The sequence below is a fragment of the Pygocentrus nattereri genome, chromosome 20 (assembly GCF_015220715.1).
Source record: "Pygocentrus nattereri isolate fPygNat1 chromosome 20, fPygNat1.pri, whole genome shotgun sequence".
Lineage (NCBI taxonomy): Eukaryota > Metazoa > Chordata > Actinopteri > Characiformes > Serrasalmidae > Pygocentrus > Pygocentrus nattereri.
Genome location: NC_051230.1, coordinates 14,540,813 through 14,555,291, shown reverse-complemented (window position 1 = coordinate 14,555,291; position 14,479 = coordinate 14,540,813). Strand labels below are relative to the sequence as shown.

The window sequence follows — 14,479 nt, the reverse complement described above, 5'->3', positions numbered from 1 at the left end:
AGTCTTACATCTCCAAGCACAATGCAAAGCGTCAAATGCAGTGGTGTAAAGCGCCGCCACAGTGGAGACGTGTTCTCTGGAGTGACGAATCACACTTTTCTGGGTTTGGTGGTTGCCAGGAGAATGGTACTTGTCTGACTGCATTGTGCCAAGTATAAAGTTTGGTGTAGGGGGGGAGATTATGGTGTGGGGTTGTTTTACAAGAATTGAGCTCAACCCTTAGTTCCAGTAAAAGGAACTCTTAATGCTTCAGCAGACCAAGTCCTGACCTCAACCCGATAGAACACCTTTGGGATGAGTTAGAGTGGGATGAGTTTAGAGAGACTGCAATCGAATACTTTTGGCAGTATAGTGTAAGTAAAATGACTGGCATATGAATAATATGAGTGAAGCAAAAGGGAGGAGTCTGAATCCTGACAATGCACAAACATCTGTGGTGGGATATTCAAGAGAGCACAAACAGCCCTGCTGCTCTCAAAGTGAGACAGATGATATAGTTCCTCTTTCCTCTCGAGTGTGCACTAGTTATTTCTTTAATGTATATAGTAACCTTCCCCTACACATCATGCAGAAACAACAGTTTCTGGTTTGCTGTTTTACATGTTGGTGAAATAGCCCAATTTGGTCAAAGTAGGTGGTTCTTAGCCAAGTTGAGCAATGGAGCCCATCAGACTTTAAGCAAAAGTCTGGCTTGTGAGATTTGTCTCCAATTTCTCTTCATTAATGACAATATATCAGTGACCTTTAGAACATGCCATTCTTCTGTTGTGACCATTGAAGCCATCTCCCTTTGTCACCATGACAAAATGCAATTTACTTCATAACAAGATAATGCCAGGTTCCATGCCTTCTGTCTCCCTGTTACAAGAGTCTGTTATCTGGCTTTGTAGCGTTCTAGTACAATGCATTGCGCATCAGCCTATTCTTCTGCCGTATGTGACAGCAGTGGCCTTTGTTATCAGGCTGTGCTGTCCCTTTGTCTTTTGCCCGTTATCTCCCCATCTGTGTGCGTCGATGAGGCTGTCAGGGGAGCTGCCCCTGCACCTGTTTATCTCACATGGGTACTGTTGCCTGCCACCTTACCACTCCATGGGTAGGGGAATGATAAGTCAGGGTACCTGACACTTGATGGTGACTGGAGCAATGTTATTGCCCTTCCCAGTGGGCTGCCAAAGGAGTTTATTATTTGGTTCTTTTTTTTCCAAGGCTGAGCTCTTGGGATTGTACAGTTAAATAACTGGGACAAAACTGGAAAGCAAATAAATTCTGAATATATGACCTCTAGGTAAAAGTTGACTTTATCTCTGAAAATTGACCATTTTTCTGTTGATTAGTAGTTTAAATTGCATTTAATTGTCACATCAACATGAACACAGGTGTGCAGGTGAGTGAAAATCTTAGGTGTGTAGTTCCTTGCATAAAATATGATAACAAATATACAGTAGTATTGCACCATTTTCCAAATATGCAATGTTTATAGCTTTAATATGTACAAATGTACACCTTTCCATGTATGCAGTTTGGCGAGTCTGCGGTAGATATAGAGAGATGCAGGATATAGAAGGGTTACGGTATTATTGTATATATTCAGATTATGCAAGATAGAGATAGAAAATCTGTATGTTCAAGTATAGATATACTACATTTGAAATTTCAATAAGGTGCAAAGTGAGTCTCTTGCGAATGTGAAGTGATGAATTGTCTGTGGAGATCATCATGATGTATATGTATAGTGCATTGCATGTAAACACACTATTAAAAAAAATAGAAAGAGTGAAGGGAGATCGCAACACTGCAGTTGTACTCAGCACCATCTTGGATTGAACCAGATTGATCCTGGTGGAATTTGAAATTTGAATCTCCTGAAGAATGAAATGATGGTGAGACTGATTTACCATTTATACATTTACATACTATACAGTACTATCTGTTTTTTGAACATGTGAAATGCTAAGCTATTTAAGCAATAGAAAACAAGAGGGAGTGTGTTATCATCGATACATAGATCATCACAGCCGTAATGTTATAGCGATAACACACACCCTCGAGTGTTCTATTGCTTTAATACAACAGTTAAATAAATGAAGTAAGAAATAAATAAATTGGGCCATGAACGTGTCATTTAATAGATTTCAATGTTAGCGATTCCTTCCACCAGAGTAACGAGCTCTGCTCACTAGCTGCACAGCTCCTTACACAGACCATGACAGTTTGGGAATTCAGTGTAGTGACCAATTCGGCTGTAGGTCAGATGTGATCTTAAAAGTATGCATTTTCTGTTTGTGTGCAAACAAAAATATAGCTTGAGTGTCTCCTAGCTAAGTTGTTGCTTAGCAATGGCGTCCCAGCAGCGTGATAGTGTTTGTGATAAACCCGTGATGTTAATATCAGCACAGCTAGAACGCCTCTCAACCAATCAGCTTGTGCAGCCAGAACTAACTGTTGCATAATGCACAATAAAATGCACTGCTTATATACAGTTGTCATCATAAGTCTTGTGTGATTGTAATTTACACCTCACGTGTGTTGGATACAGGTGATTTTCTTCTTCTGAAAAGCATCAGGGTATGAAAGTTGGCCAATTTTCCCTGCAACAGCTGCAACCCTGAGAGAAAGTATTTCCTCTGTTGGCCAGGTGACTGTGTTCAGGCCTGAAATCTGAGATTTACAGCAGCGTTCCTGACACATACCTCTCTCTCCCCATCAGAACACACTGCTCATTTATCTTGCCTTCATTTCACACTCCCACCTATCCACCTCCCCCTCTCCCTCTCTCCACAAGGAACGGCCTAAATCTAGTCTGCAGCAGTCTCAGTGTAAACCGCTTGCCTCAGTTATCTATGGTTTTAATGTAAACTCTGAGTGAGGCCCGCCTGCATGGGGAGAGCTCTAAGGAACCAACACCACCAAGTGAAGTTTATTGCACTGCATGATACCAGACACTGCTCCCCTGTCACTTGCAAGGTGTGAGGTGATTGAATATTCATCTTGTTACCCAGCAGAGTTGCAGTAATATATACAGTACATTGCCAGTTTATTAGTTTCACATACCTTACGCTTACCTTAGCTAAACTCACTGGCCATTTCATCATAAATACCTACCATTTAATTACACTTTGTTGGCAGGGACGGCGCATGTTTATGATGGGGGCCAAGCACAAAAATATATATCAAAGTATAAACAGTATCTTACCTTAGTGCAGTGGTTCAATCCAGGGATCACATTGTCAGTATAAGTTAAAACTACGACCAAACCAATGTGATGAATGTTGTGGGTGATACTAGTACCCAATTTGACACCTTTTGCTAAAAATTCTGATAATCTATAACATTGACTGATGTAAATTTACATTTTTATTTTAATTGTATACTCCTGCAGTGTCAGTTAAACGGTGCTTTACTTGTATAGTCATGATTCAGTATGTCATATAATACAACTCAGTCTTAAGTAATATGAATATTGTAGTAAAAGGGGTTTAGCTACACAAAATTCTGGTTAGCTACACAATCTAAGGGTTTGTCCTTTCATTGGGAGACCACAAGCTCAATTATACAAAATGCACCTATATGGTAGGTATTACTGATAAAAATGGCAGCTTTTGATAGGTCAGTTGAAAAAGAAATCGAGAAGGTCAATTATTGTCCACTAGAGCATGAAATATTTGCTTAAAATATTTGTGAGAACACTACTCACATTGGGTTCAGTCAGGTTTGCATCTTCTTCCAAATATGTGTCGGTCTCAAGTTCAGGTTCTCAGTTTGCCTTCTACATCTAATAAAATTTGACCCTGCATTTCCTCCTGCTTTCGTTTTACTCTTTATTCTTCCTGCCATTGCATTATCTTAAAATAGTTTTCAATCTGGTACAATCTGCTTCAGTCTGGTACCCCACAAGCACAACGCTCTTGAGAAAATGAATACCCAAGAAATAACACAGGAAATTGATTTAGGACCAACAGGTAAAGGCTTACATCCTGCTATATTAACACTGCACAGCACGAGGACAGCACAGTATTTCAACAGTTTTATTTTGTGTATTGATGTTCCAATGATGGCAATTATTGTCAGTACACATTGATGTTTTATTTGGCATTTTGGGTGATTGAGTCTGTTCGGGTTGATGATGATCACTTTAGTGATGTGGTTCAGGTCGGGTCAGAGTTTTGTTCGAATTTTGTTATACACAGGTCAGTTAAGGCTAAACATTTGATGACGTGCCTGGGTTGGGTTTGGCCCACATATATCATGCTCTGGTTAGGTCAGACCGGGAGGGAAGATTCACCATAATTATGAAAAAAAAACGATTTAATGATGTGGTTTGGGCCAGGTTGGGTCGGGTTTGGTCACAATGTTGTTATAATCAGGTTAGTTTTGGACTAAAGACTGTTGTTTGGGTCGGGTCCGGTCCTCTAGCCAAGTCAGAACTGGACGGAAAAGAAATTCTTTGCTTGTATTTGGGATCGGCTCAAAAAATTCAGGCCTGATTAAAGCTCTGATTGTAGCACATGGTGAGGTGCATCAGCTTCCTGTGGTACCTACATGTGCTAAAATGTGTGTTTTTGTTTGTGTGCGTGTGTGTGTAGGAGATGAGGTCCTGGCGCAGTATGGCCGTGATTTCCTGCAGGCTGTGGAAGAGCTCCTGAAGGACTGTGCTGAGAACAGAGAGAAAGTGGCCAATCAGCTTCACAACCTGCAGCAAGAGCATCAGCAGGCCATACGTACCCTGCACTCACTCAGAGCCCAGCGGAGGGAGACCAACATCCCGTCAGACCAGCCTCACACAGGCACCACTCAGCAGGACAGCCTGGATCAGTCTGGAAGCTCTGGAGACCCCAGCAGCACTGCTCCGGAAAAACAGCCCTCTCTCCTGCCAGCCCAGCAGAGGCACAGAGTGCTAAGAAAGACCCTGACAGTGGATGTCACATCCGATACCTACAGACATGGCCCGTCCCAACCGGCTGGGGTCAACCAGAGGCTGAGGAGGAGGAGTTCTCCCCAGGGCAAGAGCAGTAAGGTAGCAGCTAGACCAGAGTGGCAGAGCTAATTTTAGATGCAGGGAAATTTTAGCCACAATAAATATGGACAGACATTTAACTGAAAATAGTTACTTGCTTCTCTGTTTTTTTACATTACATAAATAAAGGTTCTTTACTAGTTTTAGGGCTCTTCAATAACAGTTACGTTACATAGAGGTTCTCTAAACTTTAAAAAGGTTCTTCACACTGATATGTCTCATTTACAAAAATGGTTCTCTGAGGAGCCATCCACTGAAAGGTTTTTAGGGAAGTGGTTCATCTGTGGTTTTATGCAAAGAACACATTTTGGAACAATGTAGCAAAAAAAACTTTGCTTTAGCTTTTAAAAGATTCTTCACACTTGCAGGTATATTTTACAACAGTGGAAGCATCACTTGAAAGGTTCTTTAGGGAACCAAAAGGCATTTTTCCATGGCATTGCTTAAAAGAACTTTTCTGGCAGCTTTATTTTTAGGCATGCGTGACTATTCACTACTGAAAATACAATAGATTTTTCTATTTTATTGTATTCATTTCAAGTCCCTGTTACTCAGTTCTTGATAATTTGCCCTACTGAAAGATTTTTCAATAATAAAGTGTTTTTTCATTACTTTACTATGCTTTTGCAATTAAATTCTCTTAAAATACATAAATAAAAAGTGAATAAGTTAATATAATTAACTTATTATCCAGCATATTTTTTTTTCCATTTTCAATTACAAACCCAGTACTGAATTTCTGTTTTGGCCAAGAATTTTCTGTTTGGTGCAACACTACTAGACATATCAGCAAGGGAACAAGCAACGTTACAACGGCTGCAACATTTTTTGGCCCCCCTTCCTTTGCACTACTTAACCATCCACTGTAGAACCCCTTGAGAAGTAGACTGGGGAGGGGAACCAGGAGGGAGAAGGTGGATCGGAGGCGGAGGGTTTGGGGGGGCTAATAGCCCATAGAAAAGCCTCTCCAGCTACTCAGACCTGGAGGAAATGAAAGCACTTAGAAAGCCTTGTTCCACTGTGTCAAGCAAAGTCCACGTCTATTTCTGTCTGGTCTCGGTGCCTCAGCTGTACTGTTATGGCAAGAGAACTCCAAAACATGAACCACCGGGCAAATCAAACACTGTAACACACTGTGAATTAATGCAGTTCTTCCAGAGAAGCTATCGAGACAGGTGCTCTGCTTTTGCAGCCCAGCTTTTACTTTGCCAGTTATAGAGCCCTACTGTGCTATTTTCCATTGACTTTGTTTGCGTAAGTACAGTTTACTTTTGTGTTAATTTCATACTTGTGTAAGCTTGTTGAAGATATTTGTGTGGAGAATTATTAAACTAAATGTAAAATGTCATCTGTTAAAGAATGTAATGATCTATAAATGCCTAAAATAAAATCACCTTCGATGACAACAAATTCACATTTGCGTTTTACAATAATGCCACACTCCGCAATTCTCCTGTTGTTTTATTTGTTTGTGCATCAATTTCTTTGTGTGATATGTTGTCTTTAAATAGGCCAAGAGAATGCATTGCATATTCATGCAGTCTGAATGTTTATTACTGACACTATTAGCATATTTCTTCCAGATGAGTCCAGACACCCGCAGCAGAGCTCATAAAAGAATCCCCTCTGAGTCCTCATCGTCTTCTCAGTGTTGTAAGATACTGTATGGCATCTGTGGCACTGGAAAACAATTTAATTCCTCCCCCCTTTCTCTCCACCTCTCTCTCACTCTCTCTCTCTCTCTCTCTCTCTCCTCGCTTCTCTCTCCAGACAAAAGTAGTCTGGGGATGCATTAGTCACCTCCCCGCATCTGTCTTCCTCCCCGACAGCTTTAGATGTGAAAACAAAAAGGCAGAAAAGACGGAGAGAAGAGATGAGATAAGACGAGCCAAAAAGCAAGTGGAGTCATTGTTCTCTCCCTCAGCCCTGGCAGCTTTTAGGTAGGCTGGAAAAAAATGTACTGCTTTCTCTTACTCTCTTTTCTTCCCCAAAAATTCCACCCTTATGCATTATGCATAAATTGCCCCGCCCCTCACGCAAACGCTTGGCGCTTTGGCCCCACTTTTACTTTTATGCTTTTGCCTTGAGCGTGTCTCGCTTCTCCTTCCTCCATTTCTCTATAGTCATCTCTCTCTCTCTCTCTCTCTCTCTCTCTCTCTCTCTCTCTCTCTCTCTCTCTCTCTCTCTCTCTCTCTCTCTCTCTCTCTCTCTCTCTCTCTCTCTCTCTCTCTTCTCTCTCTTCTCTCCTCCATTCTGTTCCTACTCCCTATAGGAGTGCACAAATGGCACAGCATGAGCTATTTCCTTTCTGAACGCTAACTTGATTAGTCTGTTTTTGTTCTTGGCTTTGTTTTTTTCTCTCTCTTATGTATCATTGTCTCGTACATGGATTTGTCAGAAAGAAAGCAATCATTTAATAAAAGCCTCCAGCAGACCATTAAATGGAAAAAGGCCCAAAGCACCCTGCTACCCCACCACAGTCCATTTCTTTAATTACGAAGTTTTGGCATTAAAAGCATATTGAACTATCCTGTCTGATGCAGATACTGAGAATATGGTCAGGGGATGGTACTGATGTGAAACTTCAGAAGCGCACAGAAAACAAATGACTGGATTGATCTGACATTCATAACTTTGAAGGGCCCATATCCTGGAAAACTGAATTTTCTTCACTTCTTTTGAAATTAGACTAGAAAAAATTGACTAGATTTATGTTAGCAAGTGTAAATGTTTACGTTTCAAAACATTGCATACTCCACAATCCAATATGGTCCATATATGGAAACTAAAGTTCAAAACAAGCCCACTTTGAATTACTTGTTTTTGTGATGTCACAAAACCCAACAAGTTTACATATGTTCAGCTTTTCAGCCCACGGCAGTTTAGCTCCACTAATTTACACTAAGGTCATAAAAAATACTTCAGCCCAAGCTGCTTTTTGTATCAGTCACAGTACATGACGGCCAGTAGGAACGGAGCTCATTTACATACATCAGTCATGAACGTATCGTAACAAAAACAGCCTGTTTAATTTTAAAAGGTAAAGAGGTAGAAAAAGGGCCATGCAAATATACATTTGAATGTTTATGGTTCATAAACCCACACAGGTATTACATGTGGACACTAGAGATAACAGTTTAGCAAAGTATAGAATTTAGATCATTTTAATATTCTCAGTGTAGCAGGATGAACTTTGATTTGGGTGAAATGTGTCACTTTTTGGGTCATTCTCATTAGATGATTAATAAACTCTTAACAATGTATCACTAACACATCAGTGAAGTGAATGAATACATTGAGGTAAATATCTTGAAGATGTTCTGTTTATACATTACTTACAATAAGTATGTGCTGTTGATAAGTTACCTAAAGTTGTCTTAATATGGTACTTCCATTAAGCAAAACATAACCTTACCCAAAACCCTAACCCTAACCTTCACCTTAGCCCTAATCCTAACCTAACCCTAACCTTCACCTTAGCCCTAATCCTAACCTAACCTTATCCTCAACTGAAAACCTAATACTTCCATAACCTTAACCTTAACCCAAAACCTAATCCAAACCCTCACCCTGGCCCTAATCCTTACAGTTAGTTTAACTAAAACCTAGTCCAGTTAATCTCCAGTTGCAGAATGGTGTCAGCAGCTTGTCTGTGACAGCTTGTTGAGAATGTTCAGATGGTATGTATGAAAACTGTTACATGTTCAGCTCCTCACAGATCTGAACTCAGACACTCCATATAAAGTGAAAAAACAACTGAATTCTGAATTTTATTCAGACAGTTGATTAAAAGTCTACAGAATAATCTACTGAATGTATTCACTGCTGCTTACATTAACATTTACAGCATTTAGCAGACGCTCTTATCCAGAGCGACTTACAAGAAGTGCTTTGTCAATCTAGAGAAAGTGTCTTTGCTAGTTACCAGTAGCTTAGAGAAAAGACAGTCCTGAGCTCAGATACTGCTAGAAACAAAATGTCACTTCAGACACCAAGAGAAAAAGAAACAGAGTTGAGCACAGAACTGTGCCATGCAATGCAATACAATAACAATAAGATACAATACAATAAACTACAATACACAGTGCAGTACAATAAAATAAGTGCAGCTTATAATTCAGTGTTCATTTAAGTGCTGTGTAAAGAGATGTGTCTTCAGTCTACGTTTGAAGACAGCAAGAGACTCTGCTGTTCAGACAGCCAGTGGGAGTTCTTTCCACCACCTGGGTGCCAGTACAGAGAACATTCTCGGCGCTTGTCTTCCGTGCACCTTGAAGGATGGCGGGTCGAGCCGAGCTGTACTCGAAGCTCGAAGGGCTCGTGGTACAGTTTGAGATTTCTTCATCATTGATATGTTACTGAGTCTGTTGAGTGTTTAATTCATCTAAAACGACAAACTCGGTGTCATTATTTTTCTTTGTTCATTGCAGTTTATTGTAACTTGCTGAATATGTGTGTGTAGCAGCTGACCCATTTAATTTCTTAGCTATAATGGCAAATGTGCCATACATTCCCGGTTCATAATACGATACTATCTAATGTTATCCGCCTGATGAATTCCACATGATACCGTATCAGCCACAATATTCTAAAATATTCTCTGGGCACAAAACTCAATTTCATCTCTCATTGTTTCCGGCTGGGTGAATATGGGGAATTAGCGTTATCACTTCCTTCTACTGTAGCGTCTTACTAATCCTAGATCGAATTGAAACATGCCGAGTTTGTATGCGAATGCTAGCATCACCCATGGGGGCCCAGGCATCAATAGGCTGTAGTATATGCTGCGGATTTGCACCCTAATGAATTCAGTTGAGGGAATGTAGGAGCAGTGAGGGTAGTTTAATGTTGTCAGGTGTTGTTAGTGTGTGTGAATATGTGTGCTTGTTTCCATACATTAAAAAAACATCCTGACTTTGAAGGAAAAAACTCAAGACAAACAGGGCTGTCCCACATCAGGATCAACAAAATGATCCACTTGTGTTAAAAAAAAAATTTATTTAAAAAATACTCCTAACAACCCTGAAGACCACCAAAACTGTCACCATCAGAAAAACAGTACTTAAAGCTTTCGTCTTTAATAGAGGAGATAAAAGCAAGCTCCACTCTTGCTTCAGATCTGAAAAAATCCACAGGTGTTTCTGGCCAACCTTCCACAGTCAGAAGACAACTCAGTGTTGTGGGTCTGAAAGGATTTGTAGCTGTCAAACAAAGAAGGTTCTGTTATTCTCCAAACAATGGTCTGAGCCCCACTCAGAGTCCAGAGAGTGGAGCTCTCTGCCAAAGAGTGGACACACTCAACACGTTAAAAACTAATATAGTAAGTTTAATTTTTAAAGTTATTATTTTTAGTTTTATTTGTTATTAAATTGTTTTCTGCCTTTTTTCTGAACACTGTAAAATAGGCATGCAGTGATATGTGAATTTTGAATCTGATATCCGATATTTTTCATGTATCTGCCGATGCTGATATTGATGCAAAAACTTTATTATTTATTAAATATGAATTTGGCCCATCTGGACTGATATCACAGACACATCTTCCATTAATTTCTATAACGTTGCAATTTCAGTGAAATGGGGAAAAAAAAACATATTTTGGCGCCATAACTCACCATTACCTACATGTTTTGTACAATAAATACATCAAATATCAGTTTGAAATGTTGATCAATTCTAAACATCTGTCCCATGTTGATATTTTTAAACACATTTCTGCAGATACCATCATGATTCCGGTATAATCATGCATCCTGAAAAACGAATGACTTTGTGAGCATTTCGACTGGAAATTAAATGAATAATTAAGTAAATAAAGCATGGTCTCCGACTTCAGCACAGTACTGTATATACTGTATATATGGGACACATTGCTATTGTTATATATAGGTACTTGCATATGGCTGTTGTCTGAACAAAGCCTCATATCTCCAAAATGAGAACTTTACAGGAGAAGGAAAAAATGTACTTTAAGTGCAAGTCAATGGAACCAGACTTTTTTTCAAGTCATTTTGTGCCGTTTCTTTTGGTCCATTCTTCATCAAATTTGTGTGTGTGTGTGTGTGTGTGTGTGTGTGTGTGTTTCATGCTGTTCACAAGTCAACTTATTGTCTACTGAGGCATGGCATCGCACTCTTCTTGAAGGGCAGCCCTCAGGTTGTTAAGCGTATAGAGGTACAGCGTTACGAGCCTCTACGGGGCGACTCAGCTGATCCCATGGGTTTTCTATGTGATTCAGGTCTGGAGAAAGTGCAGGCCACTCCATTTGAGGTACCCCAGCCTCCAGCAGCCGTTCACTAATGATGCGACCTCGATGAGCTGGAGCATCGTCATCCATGAAGATGAAATTAGGCCTGTGTTGTTCATGCAGAGGCACAATGACAGGATTAATGATATTCAGTAGTATGGGCTCGTCACTGTACCGTGCACAAAGTGTAGGGCAGTTCTGTATTGACTAGACACACCTGCCCACACTGTAACACCACCACCACCACCACCGTGCTGTTAAGCTCCTTGTTAGAGAACAGCAAGTTGTGCAAAAAGTACTGAAACACTGAACAGCTGGACATGTGCATTCAAACGTTTAGAGAAGATCGCATTAAGTTCATCTGTAAAGGTTAGAGTGCATTTTAGGTTCATCCTGAAAAGACGTTTTCGTCCACACGACTGCTGCTCACTGGATATTTTTAGTTTTTGAAATACTCAGACCAACAGCCACGGAACGTTTAAAGTCACTTAAATCACCTTTCTTCCCCATTCTGCTCGGTTTGCACTTCAGCAAGTTGTCTTGACCACCTAAATGCCTAAATGCATTGAGTTGCGGCCATGTGAATGGCTGATTAGCTATTTGTGTTAACAAGCAATTGAACAGATGTATCTAATAAAGTGTGTGTGTGTGTGTGTGTGTGTGTGTGTGTGTGGGTGTGGGTGCGTGCGTAAGAACCTATATATATTATATATGAGACATTTGACCTGTATTGTATGGAAGTATTTACATATCATCTCTGGTCGAACAAAACCATGTAGCTCCAAAATGGTAACTTACTGAACTTGAACCTGAAGTTTGTAATGGTTATGGCTTTGTAAACATGTTATCATAACATAGTAGTTATATTTTTTCCAAGTATTATTGGGCCTTTTCTTTGGTCAAATTTAACACAATGCAAAGGGTAAATGAAGTTTTTTAATTCTGCCAAAGAATGACAAAAATAAAGACACAACTTTTTACACAACAGTGTCAATTTATATAATACTAATGGGACATTTAATAACTATGTATAATGTCTGTGGGAAATGTGTATGATGACATGTTCCAACATTATATAAAAAACAAATCTCTGTGTGCTGGTTGGCCCTATTTTGAAGCCCACCTAAGGGAATAAAATAAGGCCCAGAAAGCCTGAAAAATGAAACTGAAGAAGATTATCAGTTGTAGAGAGAGAGCGGGAAAAGAAGAGCACGGGACAGAGAGATATTTCATTACCATTCTACAAGCAGACTACTGCTGCAAGCCTCTGGGAAGTTTTTCTTCTCATCTGTCTCACACCCTTAGAGCTGGTGTTCTACATTCTGTTATCAAGTTAATAATCATTTGTAATAATTATACATATTATAATCTCTCAGAGATCTCATCGTTACTGTTTTAATAATGAAGCAGATGATTAGCCAGGCACGTCACTCTTTATCCTCCGGCACAGAATCTTTTGCAAAAAAATATGTGTGCAAGGGTTAAAAAATCTACAATATTAATTATTCAGCTTTACAGCACGTGCACAGCAAGCTGAAACGCTTGGCCTAAAGATATTATTTCTGTTAAAAACCTGAATGTGTATGTGTGTAATTTGTTTTACTGTCATAGTGGGGACCAAATGTCCCTATAGTAATGGGAAAGCATGAATTTTTGTACTTTGGACTTTTGCTGCCGACCAGAAAAAAATTCTTGTTCCTACAGAAGAAATTTCCCTTTAAATTAGATGTTGTACTTTTTTGTCTAATCTTTGTCTGCTGCGTCTGTATTGTATGGTCAGCAGCTTCAGTGTCTGCCCACTGGCTTCTTTTATATGAGTATTTTGGCTCTACAGGTGTGTTTTTTTTTGTAATATGTATGAAATGTGTGAAAATTATTGTCCATGGTAATCAACCACTACAGATGTGACAGATAAGAGATCAGACAGAGAAATGCTGTATACTTTTAAGGTGAGGTTTTGGGCGGGTGTAGTCCAGTCTTCAGTAGACAGCTGTTTCATTACCTGTGATAACAGCTGCAATAAATGTTCCATTTCGTTTCTTGTACTGGGCAGCTGTGGGGGCCAGGTTGTGTGTGTCCTCTGAGGAACGAATCTGGGTTGTGTCCAGCACCAGCTGTCAGTCCAAACAAGAGCACAAAGAGCATGTTTAAAGAGGTGAAACATGAATATAGAAACAAAGAATGAACTTAGTGTAAGTATATATTAAAGGCCCTAAATCACCTTTTGTGAAAAGAATTTAATACTGTTCAATCTCCAGTCCATACAGTCCATAATGAGAGCTAAGCTGCAAAAATGGCTGATTTTCAATACATTGTTTTTGTGATGTCACAAAAAAACAATGCATTTACACATATCCTCCTATTCAACCTAGCAGTTTAGCTCCACTCCACTGAAGCTATAAGGTGGGTTTTAGCCTGGACTGCTAAATACCAGGCAGCCAATCAGAGGCTGTAAGAGAGGATGTAAAATGCTCATGTAAAATGGGTTATGACTATTTTTCTATATAAAGACCCACACAAACATCATTAGAGTTTGTCCATATGTAAAGTTTTTCAGTGGTATCCTGAGTATAGTTACAGTTGCTAGCCAATCAACGACCAACTGAGTGAACTAATGTACTACAACAGTACTAATGAACAATATGTCATTTTCATTTTGAGGCATTCATGGTGTCCAAGAGATTAATTAGTGGTGATTCCACATACCCGTCTAGTCTCCATGCTTTTTAGTTTATTATTCTGTTTTAAAAACATTAGGTTATGAAAAGACACAAATGTGTACTTTTCCATGGGAAAAAGCTTATATAAGGTACACAATTGGACATTAAAAACACTGTCGTACCTTTGAGAACACAGTTACATTGCACCTTGATGAATGAAAAATGTATATGCACAGAACCTTTATTTCTAACAGTGAAGGCCCACCTGATTTTTGCATCTTTGTGTTTTTTTTTTTTTCAAAAATATTAAATTTGATAAATAAATGGTAATTTTACATGAAAATGCTCTCAAAATGTTCTCTGTGTAGGATTATTTACGTAGAAAATCAGCAGCAAGTAATTTTACCAGGGAGCCAGGTTTAACGGCTGTACTTCTGCCCTGAAGCCAGTTTATTTTGTAATAATAAAGTGTTTTCTGATGTTCTCCTCTCTCTTCTTAAGTTTCCATTGTGCTGTTGAGCTGTTCAGTCTGTTAGCAGAAGTGATCGCTGGCAGTAA

General features: G+C 39.4%; 1 protein-coding gene across 1 annotated transcript in view; it reads left to right on the top strand.

The window, feature by feature from the left end:
- LOC108423576 overlaps positions 1-5,576 on the top strand; it is an 84,034-nt gene extending 78,458 nt beyond the window's left edge. The window contains exon 12 of the mRNA XM_017690973.2: positions 4,584-5,576. Within this exon, the coding sequence (XP_017546462.1) occupies positions 4,584-5,044 (461 nt within the window). The 3' untranslated portion in view covers positions 5,045-5,576. The remainder of the gene's footprint in view (positions 1-4,583) is intronic.
- Positions 5,577-14,479: the final 8,903 nt, after the last annotated feature.